Genomic DNA, 17,971 nt, shown 5'->3' with positions numbered 1-17,971 from the left:
GGTTGGGCGCTTTGTTTCTCAGTCTTTGCATTATCTGAAAAAGTTTTTATTTTGCCTTCTTTTTTGATTTATAGTTTATCTGAATATAGAATTCTAAGTTAAAGCTTCTAGAATCTTCTCTTCAGTCTCAGTGTTCCGAAATTTCATGTTTTTTCCTACTCATCATGATGAAGTTCTAGATTGCTTAACATAGTTAGGGTGCATGGGTCTCCCCCACTGGTAGGCTTTGTTCTGAGGCACATGGGCAGGGAGGGCACAGGCAGACTATCCCCCACACTGAAGCCAAATGAAGAGGCCTTCACATGGTGTGCTAGCTTCCCTGCTAGAAGTCTATGCAGATTGTTTTATTTAAACATTTTTGCATTTATATTCATGAGGGATATTATTCTGTGGTTTTCTATTTATGTGATAGCCTTTTATGGTTTTGGTATCAGTGTGATGCTAGTATTACAGAATGCATTGAGAAGTATTTCCTCCTCTTCTATTTTCTAAAGAATTTGCTCAAAGTTGGCATTATTACTTTCTCAAATGTTTGGTAGAATTCACCAGGGAAGCCATATGGGCCTGGAATTCTCTTTGTGGGAATTTTTAAAATTATGAATTCAATGTCTTTAACAGACTATCAAGGTTATCTATTTCTTTTTGGCAGATTCTTCTAAGAAATGTACCTATTTCATCTGTTACTGAATTTATCAACATCAAATTTATTCCTAAATTAGCATTTTATTTGTAGGCTCTGTAGTGATGTGTTCCTGAAATTGGTCAATTGTTGTTTTCTCTCTTTTTCCATCACCAGTTTGGCTAGAAGTTGATCAGTTTTATTGATCATTTCAAAGAACCAGCATTTAGTCTTATGATTTTAGACCATTCTACTTTTCTAATATAAGCATTTAATACTATACATTTCCCTTTAAGCACTGTTTTAGCAGCATTGCACTAATTATGATATATCATGCTTTGCTTTTTCACTTAGTTCAATTTTATTATTTGCCTTTTGATTTCTCCTTTGATCCATGGATTATTTATAAGTATGTTGTTTACTTTCAAATTTAGGGAGATTTTCCAGGGATCTTTCTGCTAATTTAATTCCATTGTGGTAAGGGAACATAGTTTCTATGATTTAAATACTAAAAATGCATTGATATGTATTTCATGGGTCAGAATATAGTCTACTTTGGTAACTGTTCTATGTGCACTTAAGAGTGTGTGTTCTTCTGCCTTTTGGTGGTTATGTTCTATAAATGTTAATTATTTAAGCTGATTAATGGTATTGTTCAAGTTTTCTATATCCTTATTTTTATCAATTATTAAAAGAGTGGTACTGGAATGTCTGACTATAATTGAGGATTATTAACAGACAACTAGTTCTTCTTTTATCTATTAATAGACAACTAGTTCTCCTTTTATCATTTTTGCTTTATTTATTTTGAAGTCCTATAACTGGAGCATAAATATAAACAAGAGGATTATGTCCTCTTCATGAAACAATTCCTTTTATCATTATCAAATCTTGTTTTTTAACCCTGATATTGGGGATGGAATTCTATCTTCCACAAAGTTAAGTTTTAAATTCTAACCCCTGGTCCTGCGGGTATGAACCCATTTATAGACTTTTGAAGACGTTATTAGTTAAGGTGTGCACATATTTATGAGCAGGATTTTCAGAGGTCCTATTTAGATGAGGCTAAATTGAAGCCAGGTGGGCCTTCCTTAATCCATGTGACTGGAGTCCTTACAAGCGGAGGAAATTTGGGTGTAGTCAGCCAGTAGAAATCAGAAGTCAGTAGAAGCCCAAAGTCAGCGGAAACAAGAGAGGCAGACACAAAGAAGGCTTGCCATGTGATAAAATGGAACGGACCCCTAGAGAAAGCAAGCCCTGCCAATAACTTGTTGGACCTTCTAGCTTCCAAAATGTGAGTCATTAAATTCATGTTTAAGCCAGCCACGGTGTGGTATTCATCATAGTAGCCCCGGGAAACTAAGACAGCTGGTAATAATCTATTGCTTTCTGAAAACAAATTTTGGAAAACCCAGCCCCTCTAATTTTTTTTCCTTCCTTTCCCATCATGTTAAGAATTCATTATCTTTTGTACTTCTGTATGGTCATTTCAGAAACAGGAAAGAAATGGATTCAGCCCTCCATCCAGATCTTTCTTTTTTTTAAATTTTTATTAATAAAACCAATCAACATACAACATGAACATTTTTTCATCACATAGTTGTATATTCCTCATCATCATAATTTCTTAGAACATTTGCATCAATTCAGAAAAAGAAATAAAAAGAAAACAGAAAAAAATTCATACATACCATACCCCTTACCCCTCCCTTTCACTGATCACTAGCATTTCAATCTACCAAATTTATTTTAACATTTGTTCCCCCCTGTTATTTACTTATCTTTGATCCACGTTTTACTCATCTGTCCAAAAGGTAGATAAAAGAAGCATCAGACACAAGGTTTTCACAATCACATAGTCACACTGCGAAAGCTGTATCATTATACATTATACAATCGTCTTCAAGAAACATGGCTACTGGAACACAGCTCTACATTTTCAGGCTGTTCCCTCCAGCCTCTGTTATACCTTAACTAAAAAGGTGATATCTATTTAATGTGTAAGAATTACCCCCAGGATAAACTCTCGATTCTGTTTATTGACACTTTATTTTGTCTCATTTCACTCTTCCTCCTTTTGGTTGAGAAGGTTTTCTCAATCCTTTGGTGCTGAGTCCCAGCTCATTCTAGGATTTCTGTTCCATGTTGCCAGGAAGGTCCATACCCCTAGGAGTCATGTCCCACATAAAGAGGGGGAGGGCAGCGAGTTTGCTTGTCATGTTGGTTGAGAGAGAGAGGCCACATCTGAGCAACAAAAGAGATTCTCTTGGGGGTGACTCTTAGGCCTAATTTTAAGTAGGCTTAGCCTACCCTTTCAAGGGTTAAGTTCATATGAACAAACCCCAATATTGTGGGCTCAGTCTATCGCCTTGGTTGTCCCCACTCTTGTGAGAATATCAAGAATTCTCTACTTGGGAAAGTTGAATTTTCCCTTTCTCACCATTCCCCCAAGAGGACTCTGCACATACTTTTTTATTCACTGTCCAAATCCTTCTGGGATTTATTGAGGCATCACTCTGGACAAACCTACAAAATCTCATGCCCTACTCAAGGTTCCATGTACTTTATCCAGATCTTGAAATGGAAAAAACGCTAAGCCAAAATCATGTTTATTACAATTTCCTTGTTCAGCAATGTACTTCTCTGACTACTTTGGTTGTAGGATAAAAGAATGTTTCAGACAAGCTTAAGTAAGGGGCTTGTATTAAAAAGCAGTTCAATCCAGAATTTATAAAGAGATTATTCAACTCAACAACAAAAAGACAGCCAACCCAATTACAAAATGGGAAAAAGACTTAAACAGACACCTACCAGAAGAAGAAATACGGATGGCCAAGAGGCACATGAAGAGATGCTCAATGTCCCTGGCCATTAGAGAAATGCAAATCAAAACCACAATGAGATATCATCTCACACCCACCAGAATGGCCATTATCAACAAAACAGAAAATGACAAGTGCTGGAGAGGATGCGGAGAAAGAGGCACACTTATCCACTGTTGGTGGGAATGTCAAATGGTGCAACCACTGTGGAAGGCAGTTTGGCGGTTCCTCAAAAAGCTGAATATAGAATTGCCATACGACCCAGCAATACCATTGCTAGGTATCTACTCAAAGGACTTAAGGGCAAAGACACAAACGGACATTTGCACACCAATGTTTATAGCAGCGTTATTTACAATTGCAAAGAGATGGAAACAGCCAAAATGTCCATCAACAGAAGAATGGCTAAACAAACTGTGGTATATACATACGATGGAATATTATGCAGCTTTAAGACAAGATAAACTTATGAAGCATGTAATAACATGGATGGACCTAGAGAATATTATGCTGAGTGAATCCAGCCAAAAACTAAAGGACAAATACTGTATGGTCCCACTGATGTGAACGGACATTCGAGAATAAACTTGAAATATGTCATTGGTAACAGAGTTCAGCAGGAGTTAGAAACAGGGTAAGACAATGGGTAATTGAAGCTGAAGGGATACAGACTGTGCAACAGGACTAGATACAAAAACTCAAAAATGGACAGCACAATAATACCTAATTGTAAAGTAATCATGTTAAAATACTGAATGAAGCTGCATCTGAGCTATAGGGTTTTTTTTGTTTTTGTTTGCTTGTTGGTTTGTTTGTTGTTGTTGTTTTTTACTATTACTACTACTTTTATTTCTTTTCTTTATATTAACATTTTATATCTTTTTCTGTTGTGTTGCTAGTTCCTCTAAACCGATGCAAATGTACTAAGAAACAATGATCATGCATCTATGTGATGATGTTAAGAATTACTGAGTGCATATGTAGAATGGTATGATTTCTAAATGTTGTGTTAATTTCTTTTTTTTTTTCCGTTAATAAAAAATAAAAATAAAAATAAAAAAAAAAAGCAGTTCAATGATGGAACTAGAATCTCATTGGGATCCAAATAAGGATTGTGGAATGCCGGGTCTCTATGGAGGTGAACCCAGAGAGGGTTCTGGATGCAGGGTAGTCCAGCGAATTCAGGAGGTGTCTGGAATCTTCTCTCTGGTTTGCCATCCATTGTGACTTAGCTACTGCGTTTTCTTTCTAATTTATTCATGACTTCCTCTCTCAGAATCGTTTTTCTACCTCATTGCTTCTGCATCTTCATAATTTGGTCAAAATACTTTACCTGTCTGTGACTTGGTCTCTTGGCATAGTAACAGCTCTTCACGGAGTTGTTACAAAGATCACTTAAAGCAGAGACCAGCACAAAAGCCTAGCCAAGAGATACATATTCTTGACAGGGTGTCTAAATAACTGTTTCATTGTTCTTTAAGTGTGCAAAATCCTAGCATGTTGCTCAATTTTTTGTATATAAGTTCCATGCGATAACTTTCTTTTGGGATTCAGTATCTTTAAGAGCTGAGAATTGTATAGCCCATCACAATTCTGTTTAGCCTGGTATGCTTAGCAGTTCAGAGTGAAGCAAGTGTTCCCTCATAGGAGCTATATTAACTCTAATGGGGCACATATTTACATGATTCTCCTTTATTTGCTTGTCATTTTTTTATTTATAATCTGACATCTGTAAAATACAAGTTGTTAACTTTAAGTTTCTTCAATCCTTCCAGGAAAGAAAACAAGAAAGTATTATTTTATGTAAATCAGAAGAGTCTTCAAGGCGAGTAAAACAGAATCCCTGCTTTCAAAGAACCCCCAGTCTAGAGTAGAGGGTCCTTTTCTGAAAGTGACAGAATAAGAAAGACATTTCACATTGCAACTCAGGACATGTACATATATATTAAATGTACATACATTTAAATGAAATAAAAGTCTCATAGCACTAATGCTTAATATGTGTCAAGAAATGTTCTAATCTATTCATAAGCATTAACTCAATTAATCTTTATAACTATTTGATGAGATAGGCCCTATTACTATAACTCTATTTTTTCAGATATGGAAACTGAGGCATAGAAAGGTTAAGTTATAGAAAAGTTAAGTAACTTGGCCAATGTTAACCAGTTACTTTGTTAATAAGTGTAAACCTGGGATTTGAGTCCATACAGTCTAGTATTAGAATCCATGTTCCATTCTATTATGCCTAGAAGCTCCCAATATTTAGCTGTACTCTTGGTAATGTACTCTTTTCTGATCTATTTTATTATACCCTCTTTCATTTTAAAAATTCTGATCATGATCCCCAGACTGATGGGTCACAACCACTACCAACTAGTGGGTCACAATCTATAGTTTGTTAAACATCAATCAAGATGGGATTAAAAAAAAGAAAAAACACAATGTGCACATATGTCTGAATATGGACTATGAAGAGAGTTCAAGTAGCAACTCTGAATTTTACCATATGGGTGGAGACAGATCAAAGGAGACCATTTAAGATGAAGCTGGAAGATAAGTAGAAGTTTACTAGATACAGAGGTGGGGGGGTAGAAAAGGGCATTTCAGGTGGAGCACATGTTCAAGGCTATGGGGGGATGGTAAAGTTCATGGCAATCATTCATTGACCTACCCAACCACTAGAAGCCAAGCACTATTGAGTACCAAAGACGCACATGTGAACAAAGCAGTCATGGCCCAGCCTCTTGAAGCTTATAACCTAGTGGAAGAAACAATTAGAATAGCAATGAGGTGCAGTATTATAAATGCCATGATGGGAGGAGTATTGGGTATTGTATGATTGATAATAAGGTTATCTAATACAGTCGAGCCTTTTAAGAATGAGTGAGAGTTAGCCACAGAGTGATAATGAGAAAAAGTCATTCTAGATCAAGAGATCTGCAATGCACTAAGGTTAAGAGATGAGAAAGTATATGGTCTGATGAAAAGTTGAATAACTTTAGAGGCAGAGTGGTAAAACAATTCAAGGATGGGCTCTGGAGTCAGACACTCTAGTTTCAAATTCTAGCACCTCTGTTTATTAGCTGTGTAACTTTGGGCAAGTTATTTAGTATCTCTGTGCTTCAATTTCCTTAGCTGGTAATGAAAAATTTTCTAGCATTAAATGAATTAATAGATCTGAGGCACTTAGAGTAATCCTGAAACATACTAAGTCCTCAACAAATATTTGCAATTATTATTATTTTGGTAAAAAAGTAAGTTCCAATTGAGAATAGAAGAGATTAACCTGGAAAGATGCCATAGGCTGGGGTGTGGTTAGCCTTAGTTAAAAAAAAAAGGTTGAGTCAGGCACTGGAGCCTCAGCAGTGGACAAGACCTTCACCCAGCTGCTCAGGACAGTTCAGGAGTCATCTCTGATTTCTCCCTTTACTCCCCACATTCATGCTATCAGTAAGCTATGGCCTAACTTACCACCTAAATCCATTTTAATTCAGACCACTTTTCATTTCCTCTACATTTACCCTGATCTAAGCCACCATCATCTCTTACTCAGGCTACTGTTCAGGCCCATATCCACAGAGCAGCCAGAATGATCCTTTTAAAAGAAAGGCACATCATGTTATTTCTCTGCTTACATACTCCAAAGGCTTCTCCATATATTTAGAATAAAAGTTAAGCTGTTTAGAAATTATTCTGAGCAAACAACTTCTGATTCCTTACGAACAATGTGAATGTAATTCAAAAAATTCAAAAAACTTGAAGGAAAATTGGAAAAGTTATTTCTCATTGATCACCTAAGAATATTTTAAAGATACTGCAATGGTTAATTAATAAGTAAATTAATAAGTATTTAATTCAAATTAATTTAAAGACTTGAGTGGCTCTACATTGGTCAATGTCCAGACGATGAAAATCTTGAAATACAAAATCCTAGAATGAAACAAAAAGTAAAAAAAAAATCAAAACATCTACTATTAAAACTTGGCTAAAATGTATTACTCATTTCGGCCTGCCATGTGAAACAGATTAAGGTGAACAAAACAATACTTTGTCCCTAATTCTCAAATATTTCTTTCTGGTGTAATGTAGCCATGGTGAAAACTCCTTTTTTCTAGTTCTTTCTAGGTATGTTCCCAGAGAGTTTGGCCTTTTAATAGAGGGTGATTCTTTGTCTTCCCCCCTAGCTTAAAATGGAATATTCTGCTGCAAAAAAGACAGCCAAGCTTGATAACTGAAAACATTCAATTTTATGTGCATTTCAAAGTCAACTGATTTGGCATAAAGGTGGTGAAATGCTTGGAGTAAAATGCTTAGGCTTCAGGACAGCTAGTTTCATAGCACAACTTCTTGCTTAAGTGAGGATTTGCAAACACATACTAAATTCCGTTAACTTAAATCTGAGGGATGAATTAGCAGGGAATCCCTGAATATTTTTATTGGAAATGGATTGTCAAATTGTGCTTAAGGTGTGTGGATTACTGGGAAGAAGAGTGTATAATCTTCTATATCTGGGTTTTGTTATACTTGATTGCATTGAACACGCTTATACTTTAGCTTGAAGAAAACTGTTTAAAATATATTGAAAAATCATTATATAGTGGCATACAGACGATAAGGATTAATAGTGAAAGCTCAGAGTTTAAGAATATATATATATATACACTAAATATAAAAATGAACGCATTCACACTATGCATCTATGTGGGTACATATCTATGTATCTCAAGTTGCCTTCTCAGACTGAAGAATGTATGGAGTGTTTAAAATGGTCTCAGAGAGTCAGCCCAAGTCAAACATTAAGCTTAAAACTTTCCTAAATAATCTAATTAAAAACTATCATTGAAAAATATCTCCTACAAATTTATGTTCTCTTTTTATTTCCTATAGTTAGACATTTAAAATTATTTCAAAAGAGAATGCCAATGCTGTACCCTCGTAATTTAGAGGCATCACCAGATTATGAATACCAGAAAAGACCCTCCTTCAGTATTATATGCATGAGAGAATACTGTTCTCTGGAGGCCTGAGAAAGCAAGAATTCTTGAGAGCCCATCACTTGGTTTTCCTTTAAGTACTGAGACTGTGACACTGGCTATTACAGCCTCTCCGGCTTCCAACACAGAAAACAGAACAGGATATCGGAATGGACCAGAGAATGAATTTTATATAATTCCAGTAAAATCAGTATTTTAAGGATTTTTCCAACCACATTGAAGAAAAGCTGCGCAATGGTATAAAATGCTTTGTAACGTCCCACACTTATTTTCTTAATACACACAGAACACAATATCAAAAACAAAACTCATGACAAAACCACCTAACACCATGAATCCAGGGTGACGTGGCAGGACCATTGTGCATTCCACTGATTGTCACTTCTAATTGATTAGGCTTCTGTGAACTCTGGGTGCTGGTCCCTTTTATAACTTTGTCCCTCAGCACTGGAAAGGGGCTTCCAAGTGGTTTCCAAATGGAGCAACACCGCTGACCTCTTAGGAGGTTAGGCATTATTGTAGGACAAGCCACATTCTACAGCTATATTCTGATATTTCTAAAACTGCAGGTTTACACTTGAAGTATTTTTAGACTTCCCAGGAATAAGTTTAAGCCATTTGTGGAAACTGAAAAAGAGGTTTTGGAAGAGCTCAGCAGGGTGCACATATTGTGTTCCCTGGTAAGGCATTAATGAATTTCTGAAGAGTTTTCTCTAAGTGAAATTTTAAAAATCTTTGTTTTCCCCTCCTTGGTTAACATTACTAGCTAGAAATAAACGCTTTATTAAAAACTGTCCTCAGAACATGATGAAAGTGATAAATAGTACATAGTAAAATATGGAACTGTATATATTTAAAGAAAAATGATAAACGAATATTGCTAGCTAAATCAACACGAAGGCCAGATATTTAGGCTATTTATACAATTAATAAATGCTTAGAAGCAAAATACGAATTATCCATGGGAGCTAAAGATAATGGTCTGAAGTGAGTGTTGTCTACATCTAAGTATTTTACAAAGAAAATCTCATTTAATCTCCATAAAAATCCCTGTAATTATGTTCTTTAAATAAGTGTGGAAATCAAAGATTAAAGAAGTCAGGTAACTTGCTCAAGATTACATAGCCATTAAGTAGCAAAGTCAAGTTCTCAACTGAAAAAGAAATCAGATCCCGTGATAGCTACAGCTGCAATGTCATGCTTCTTATGCTTTTCTTGTGCAAATATATTTTTAAGTCTATGAGAGCCGCTAAGCTAAAACATCTAACATGAAAATAGTGGTTTAAGGCAAACTTCTAAAAGAAACAAAGACATAAAATGCCTCAAAGATGAGTAGTTCTGTGTTCTGTTGACATCTGAGATCTTTCTCTTCGATCCCTTAGGTTTGAGTTTTTTAATGTAAGCTCCTTTTTTTTCTTACCTATTGAACTTAAGCTTCTTAAAAAAAAAAGTTCCTGCCAACTGCATTTTTAAAATTCCCTATTTTTAAACTTGACTGATATCAGTATTTTTCTTTTTTAATTATGGCCCAAACCATCTTTTTTTTCTTCCCTGGTTTCACACCTAGAGATCTACTATGGAAACAATGCAGAATGAAAAAAATGATGGGAGAAGTGACACCTCTTCCTCTGTCCACATCTGCGTTCTCTGCAATCGCTTATTTCTTTATACTTAATTTGCTACACAGAAGGAAAGAGGGGCAACTAGCCTACCTCCTCTTCTAACCTGTCTTGTCTCTGCATAACTGCTGAGGTTAGTTATGCAACCATTTATTTGGCAACTGGCTTAGTCAGAGAATTTAATTTGCAAATCTCCTTAGATAATTTAGCTTCATACTATACGAGAGCACACATTCTGAAGAGAAAACAAAATGATTTCATTAAACTACTGAAAAATAAACAAAATGAGTGAAGCAGAGGCAGAGCACACCTGAGAGGGACTAAATTTCCAGTTTAGTTACTGTGAAATAGTATATCCTGATATACATTTCTTCACCTTGTCCCATATATTTGGAGTGCCTGGCCATTGTGCAAATCCATTTGCTTATAACAAGTATATCTTTTGTTTATAAAAGCATCATTGAAGACAGTTTTGAAATAAATTCAAGACGAAGACCAAGACTGGCAAAATAATATAATTCTAGATGAGGCAAGAGAAAGGGCATTAATAAATCCATAGAGTTGGAAACTAAAGTATAAGTTACCAAGAGCAGGAGTGGGGGTTGGTAATGAGGAGTTAATACTTAAATTGTACAGAATTTTTATTTGGGTTGATGGAGAAGTTTTGGTAATGGTACAACATTGTGAACATAATTAACAGCACTGAATTATATATTTGTGATTAAAAGGGAGAAATTTTAGGTTAGATATATATATATATATATTACAAAAATAAAAAGTGAAAAACAAAAAACAAAAACCATAGGACTGTATAACATAGTGAATACTATTTTAAATGATGGGCTATCGTTATTACTACAATTATAAAAATGTACTTTCATGAATTGTAACAAATTGCCACACTAATGCAAGGTGTTAATAACAGCGTGGTATATGGGGACTCTAATTTTACACATGACTTTTCTGTAAACATGAAATTTCTCTAATTAAAAAAAAAAGAGAAAAGGCTTTAAAAGGTATGAAATCTAACAGTACTTTGTTTCTCTACCCTAACTTGCTAAATATGGTACTTGATAGTTCTAAATGCCACTATTCTGACTGACAAACTGACTCTCAAAGTAAGATATTCTGAAAGAAAGCTGTATCTTATAAATGTGCACAATATTGAACCAAATTTATTGTTCTACATACTAGAACTTGAGGTCTGGAGTAGAAAATAATATTGAGCAGATTAATGTTCTATGTCTCTAGATGATTTTGTTTATTTGTATCCTCATAATCATAGCTAAAGCTGTAAAGCTGCCCCCCAGAAATTTTTATTTGACTCTATAAATGACACTTTTATTACTAAGCTACTCAAAGTAATTATGATGTGATAATAAGTATTACTTAAAGTTCTTTTAAAAACAATGTATTCTGAACATTACACAGAATATTAAAAAATCAAAGTACAGAAACATTTCCAACATGACCTTCTTAAGTTGTTAAAGATCAGTTAAAAACTATCAAGGAGCCCTTTGAAGACCTAGCTAATAAAAGTCAAAATATCAGTGTCAAATGTAGAGAATGAATACAATGCATTTGAAAAAAGTGTATGTTTTGGGCCAGCCACAATCAAGCCACTTAAAAAGTAATAACTTATACTGAAATTCCTTATATAAATGTAGATGATATACAACTTGAAAGCCCTTTGCCTTTGCACTTTTCTACCCATTCCAAAGTGAAATAAATCCTCCTCAATTTTATTTGGCTATTCCAGGAACAACCACTTTAGCTTATCCTGAGGAATTATTCATTTAAACTTTATACTCCTACCTATGTACATAAAACATTTTTGAGGAGTTTAACTTGCTCAAGTCAAGAGTCAAACCAGCCATATACGTCATTGAACTGAAAAGCTGAGCACTAGACCCAATACTCATGGCAGGATACCTAGTTCATGATGGGTTAACCTGGCATCCATTCATTTGACAAGTTATCGAGCTCCTACCACGTGTGAGGCCCTTTAGGCCCTGGGATGCGGTGGTGCTCACACAGGTACGCCCCTGCTCCCGTGCAACATCCATTCTGCTAGGGACATATTGACATATAAACTCACAAGCCAGATGGAGACCAGGTTAAAGCAGAAATAGATCCAGGTGATTTGTGGGTAGGGTGGGGTGGGGTGGGGTTGGGACGCCTGGTTATGTGATCATTTCACTCAAGTCTCATTCACGGTGACACCTGCATGTAAAGGAGTATCAGCAATAAGGTCACTTTGAGAGGAGGGAACAGTAGGTAGATTGGGAGACAAGGTCAGAGAGGGCAGCAAGAGCCAGACTCTGCCCAGCGTTAGGCCACAGTGAAGGCTTTAGATTTTATCATAACAGCCATGGAAAACTCTTGAAGGGTTTTAAACAGGGGAGTGCAATGATCTAATTTTTCAAAAGATCACTCTTGCAGCAGGACTTTGGTGGAGTTAGAGTGGGAGTGGAAGAGCAGCGAGGAGATTCTTCCAGTGGCCTAGACAAGAGATGATGGGCAGCTACACAATGAAGAAAAGCAGATGAACACAGCATTTCGGAGTTAGATCTGACAGGATGAGCTGATGGATCAGATGTGTGGGTGAAGGCAGGGTGAAACTCAAGGCTGCAGTGGTGCTATTGACAGATTTGAGGGAAGATTGTGGGAGGAAAATGTTTTTCTTTCTTCAGTGTAGAGGTAAAGCAAGAGGTCTGTTTTGGACATATTCACCTTTCAATGTCTTTTATATATTATATATTATAGTGTATACATATGTGTGTGTATGTGTGTATACTATTTATATTTATATAAAAATTTGGTGTTCAGTGGAATGGTCAGGGCTGGATTTACAAATTTGGTGTTTTTTTCCATTTGGTAAAGCTGTTAGAATGCAATATAACAGAAATGGACAGCTTTTACAATGGGGATTTATTAGCTTACCATTTATGGTTCTCATGCCATGAAAACGTCCAATTCAAGGTATCAACAGGAAGATACCTGGACTCTGAAGACAGGATACTGATACCCAAGACACCTCTGTCACATGGGAAGGCACATGGCCAGCCTGACACTAAGTAGAGTGAGTTCAGTAAGTGCTTAAGTAGAGATGAAACCTCCCCAAGTCTACTGAGGCAAGAATGGGATGTGAGAACCCTGAGACAGTAGTTGTAGTTGCTGCGGAGGATAGAGAGAAATGGAGAAAAACTTAAATGGGGATATAAAGTCAAGGAATATACTAGAATAGATAAGAATGCTACTGAGACTGATCCAATGGAAAAGGAGAACTCTATGATGTAGAAGGAAACATGTTCAACTGTAGGAGAAAGACTTTGAGCAGGTGGAAGGGATAGTATAATGAACACAATGCAGGGACCATCTTTGGACAAAAAGAGAACCTCCCCCATTGCAATAGGAGAAAAGTCAGAGTATGTACAGATAAGCACACATTGCCATATTTTGTAGTATAGGGCTATACAAAGAGTATGTGCATATGAAGGGGTAACAAATGCTCATCAATTATATTAATGTCTGTATTACATATATGTAATACATATATGTAAATACATCTATCATCACCTCAGAAAAGTCATTAGAGAAAGGGATTTGAGAGTATGTCTTAGATAATACTTTTGCCTGACAGAAAATTTGACTCTTTAAATTCTCCTCACCACACCTTTATATACTGAGGATCTGTGATTTACCAGTCTGATCATTTTATAATGCTACCAGACAGAAAGCCAAAGTCAGAAATCTGTCTTTATCCTACCATCTTAGTCCTCTAGACCTCTGGGCTGTACCTCACAATACAACAAACATTTATTCCATGTTTATTTCTTGCTCATGGGTCTTACTGTTTCAAATGGATGTAAGGTTCCAGGATGGGCTCAAATATTTTATAATAAAATATCATTGTCTCACTGTGAAAAATCTAGTATTAGATATAAAGTAGATACTTAATGAATGTATGTTAACCAATTTATCTTTTAGAATTGAATGGCTAATAAAAAGTTTTACGCAGCAATTCCTTGGCTAACAGAATATGCATAATTCTTCATGTCACCTGCTGGGCATTGCTGGGAGATGCTGAAATCATTCATCAATTTTCTCCTTTATATGCTATTCAATTAGTTTGACTGGAGTAAGCTCTAGAAGGTATATCAATCAAAAGCATAACAGTAAGCTAAGTACAAGCTATCTTCACACTAATGGTTTGTATCTACTATCTTAGAGAAAGGGCTTAAAGAAAGTATTCAAGTGCAGGAATCTTTGAGAATGTACTAGTAAGGACTGAGAAGTACTCAGAGCTACTGTTTTCCGTAGCATAGTGATGAATTTGAAATCAGTTTGGTACTATCCATAGAGAAAAAAATATTGCTAAGGAAATACGCATCACCATAGCCTATCTCGCATTGTCTGAAATCAGATTTTTCTTCACTGAAGACTAAAAGTTAAGGCATCAGCACGGTTTTAATTAAATCATATGAGGCATAAGTTTAGTTTATAATAAGTCAATTAAATATATTTAAATACATTGCATTTAATTTGGAATGCAAATAATGCTCATACGTATTTTTATTTTAAGAAATAACTGTACCGTTGTATCACTGTAATATTGTATACAATATTAACCTGTTAATTTTATTCAACAATCTACTTTGGAAAGGTAATGAATTAACCATCAGAATAACAGTTAACAAAAGGTTACAGAGACTATGTATTGTAGTCTATAGAGTTTGTAGGAAGTAAGTGATTATAGTATTGGAAAAATTTGACCCTAAAAATAAAGTAGTCATAGAATGAACTACTGAGTTTTTCCATGTTACATGCAAGTTGACAAAAGCAATATCTATAAAATAAAAGACGTTGAGAGTTAGAATTTTGGAATGTATGAAACATTTACCGAAAAGATCACTAGGAATGCTCCCTTCAGTGGAATCCCATGACATTAGACAATGCTAATAGAATATTTTAAAAGCATTTGTTGCATACAATATGCATTAGAATGATCTAATGAATTCCACAAAATGCATACGCATTTATAAAATCTCCATGTTTCAATGTTTACATCTAAAACTCTAATAACAGTCACTATATCTATAGATAAGAAACATTAAGCTGTCTGACTATTATTCTATGTCTCCGTTCATTTCTCTCTAACTGACAGGGATTTTTACATTGCTATATTTTCATCTCCTAAAACAGATTCTAACTAGCTGCAAAATAAAAAACTTTACATTGTTCATTAAAAAAAATAACTCTAGATCACTTAGAATGATTTTTAAATTAGCCAATAAACTATGAACCACTAGTTTTGTGTGTATGCATGTGGATTCTTGCCAGGAAAAGGAGATATGTTAGTAAGGGTATTTTTAAAAAATCACCAGGAAAAAAAGGTCGCAATATTAATCTTTCTCTTACAATTTTTTGCCCCCATGGAGGCAACACACCTTAAAAATGGAGGTTAATAAGCAATTAACGGCACAGCCTTAACGAAAATACTGCAAATGTGAGACTATAATATCTTTGTAAATACGAGAATTTTCAGAGTGATAAAAATAAGGACTTTGATATGTCTAAGATCAATAGACATGACTTATTACTATTTAATATGAGTTTTAATTTTTAAATGCATGTCCAATGAAAAAGTGTACTGCACAGGAAAATTGAAATTTCAATAAAGAGATAAGACAAAAGAAACAAACTTTGTATTAAAGTACCTCTAAAACACTATACTTACGCAGCAACCTCTTCTTTTGGCAGTCCTTTGAAATTCACCTTCAGATAATGATCTATGTCATCTTTTTCTTTGATCAGTTGAGACCTAAATGAAATAGAAAGAAATAATAAAGCACTGCCTTTTCGGGTTGAAAAGCTACCAATATATAAAATGCCGCCTGGAGAACAGAAATATTCAAAGAGTAACACCATATAAAATAACTATTTTGCAGTAACAAAAGTATTAGGTTGTCAACTGATAACTTCACAATTCTAATTTCCCTGAATGGAAAAAGATAGGGAAGAATATTTAAACCCAAGCATAAAGGAATGAACGAACATCACATTCATATAATCTGCACCTTTATATAAATTGAGTTTTCTCCTTGAAGCTTATAAGTCTTTCATTTTGCTTACATTGCTTTAGATTTTAACTTTCCCACTATGGAAGTCATATTTTGCTCTATACAAACACATAACATTTATTTGTTTCAAGAAGTAATAAACTTTTCTCTGAAACACTGTTTGAGCATTTTTTATTACACACAAAACTCAAATTATAATTAAAGGCTAAAGGTTAAAGGTGCAAGTTTATTATACTTTGTTTTTTTTTGGTGCATGGTTCGGGAATCGAAGGAAATCTATTATACTTTTACAGTAGTCAGTCTTGACATACACCTTGTATCTTTAAAAATAAGCATATATTAATATCTCATAACCACAGGGTTATGAGTACCAAACAAATACCTGCATTATATTCAGAAGCTAAAAGAGAATGTTGTTATAAAAATATGCCTTAAATAGTTATGATAAAAATGTTTTAAAAAAATTATAGCATGAATGCAAGGAAAAGTTTTCCTTAAAATTCGTCTTATTTTAAAGATGAGAGATTGGACTATGATTTTGCTCATCTTGGAAAGAAGAATCTTTAAAAAGATAAGAAGAATAGCTTTTTCAGACTTTGTAAATATTTCACATTATTCAAAAATGCAACGGAAAATCAGAATAAGAATATGAACATATAATATAGACATACACACAAGAATTATGTATCTACTGGAAAATTTCTTAGACACAGGAGATGAAAATTTTGTTTTGCTATTCTAAAATAACTTTTATGTTAGTTTAGATGAACACATTTATTTTGGGGTTTCGGTATTTCTAGAAATACTAAAAATGAGGTACAGTCCTTCTTAGAACCAAGACATCCTGTAATACTTTGATCATTAGGCAGTGCAGGAATTTAAGAGTATGTATATAAAGAAAATAATCAGACTTCCATATGAAAATTATATTGATAAAAAAATGTGTATTTTTAAAAGTCAATAAAAAATTTAAATGGCAAACTTCAAATAACATGATCTCAGTTAATATTCATATTTATGACAAAATACATTGAGTCTCTCTCTGGGTCCTGCAGGTTCTCGGTTAAAACTCCAGGAACTCAGCAGTTGTTCCCAGGCAGCAGCACTCTGATGATTCATATTCAGGCACCAGGATCATTTCAGCAGCTAAACTGTGCCTGCCAATCTACCCCAGCAGCCCGACTGCGCTTTCCCTGCTCCAAAACAGAAATCGGCATTCAGGACCTGTGTATTAAAAGCCATGCACCTTTCCCTCCCCAAACTTCTGCTTTTTATTCTCCATGATCACATACAGTTAAAAAATGAAACATATCTCCAAAGCTCCATGGGAACCCTGATATAATTGGGATAGGAAATAAAAAATGATCAAAAGAGCACTAGCATGATAAATAAATATTTTCCTAATATTTGAATGTGATTAAGCAATCCCTTTGAAGGAGCAGACTTGGATACTCTGAGTATAGCAATATACTTTTGTCTTTTCTTTAAATGCAATTTTATTTTCTGTGATAGGCTATTGAGATTTCTGTCTTGTAGGAGAAGAAATGAAAACAAGGGGCACGTACCTTGGAACTGTCCCGGGAGAGCATGGCAGCTTCTGCCTGGCTAAAGATGTAAGCTTTGGCCGTGCCATGGGTAGTGGGGGCAGGGTGGTCATTTCAGACTACAAAAAAGCAAACAGAAAAGGTATTTAAAAGAAAAATCTTTCAAAGAATCTTTAAGACATCGTAAGAGATGCGCTGTCTGTCATCTGAACTGTATGTCTGTGTAGAGTTATAGCTGTTACTCAGGAATGATACTTGGTAAGTGGAATCTGCAGGTTGCTTCTCTC

At 34.9% G+C, this 17,971-nt stretch overlaps 1 protein-coding gene across 3 annotated transcripts in view; it reads right to left on the bottom strand.

Moving 5' to 3' along the window:
* TTC29 (tetratricopeptide repeat domain 29) overlaps window positions 1–17,971 on the bottom strand; it is a 266,829-nt gene that overhangs the window by 235,323 nt on the left and 13,535 nt on the right. For all 3 annotated transcript variants that reach the window (XM_077139877.1, XM_077139875.1, XM_077139876.1), the window contains exons 2-3: window positions 17,706–17,803; window positions 15,798–15,881 (exon numbers count right to left, since the gene is read on the bottom strand). In XM_077139877.1, the coding sequence (XP_076995992.1) occupies window positions 15,798–15,881; window positions 17,706–17,797 (176 nt within the window). In that variant the 5' untranslated portion in view covers window positions 17,798–17,803. The remainder of the gene's footprint in view (window positions 1–15,797; window positions 15,882–17,705; window positions 17,804–17,971) is intronic.

The sequence above is a fragment of the Tamandua tetradactyla genome, chromosome 22 (assembly GCF_023851605.1).
Source record: "Tamandua tetradactyla isolate mTamTet1 chromosome 22, mTamTet1.pri, whole genome shotgun sequence".
NCBI classification, from domain to species: Eukaryota; Metazoa; Chordata; class Mammalia; order Pilosa; family Myrmecophagidae; genus Tamandua; species Tamandua tetradactyla.
The sequence above is the reverse complement of the archived record's forward strand: the minus strand, read 5'-3'. Positions and strand labels throughout refer to the sequence as shown.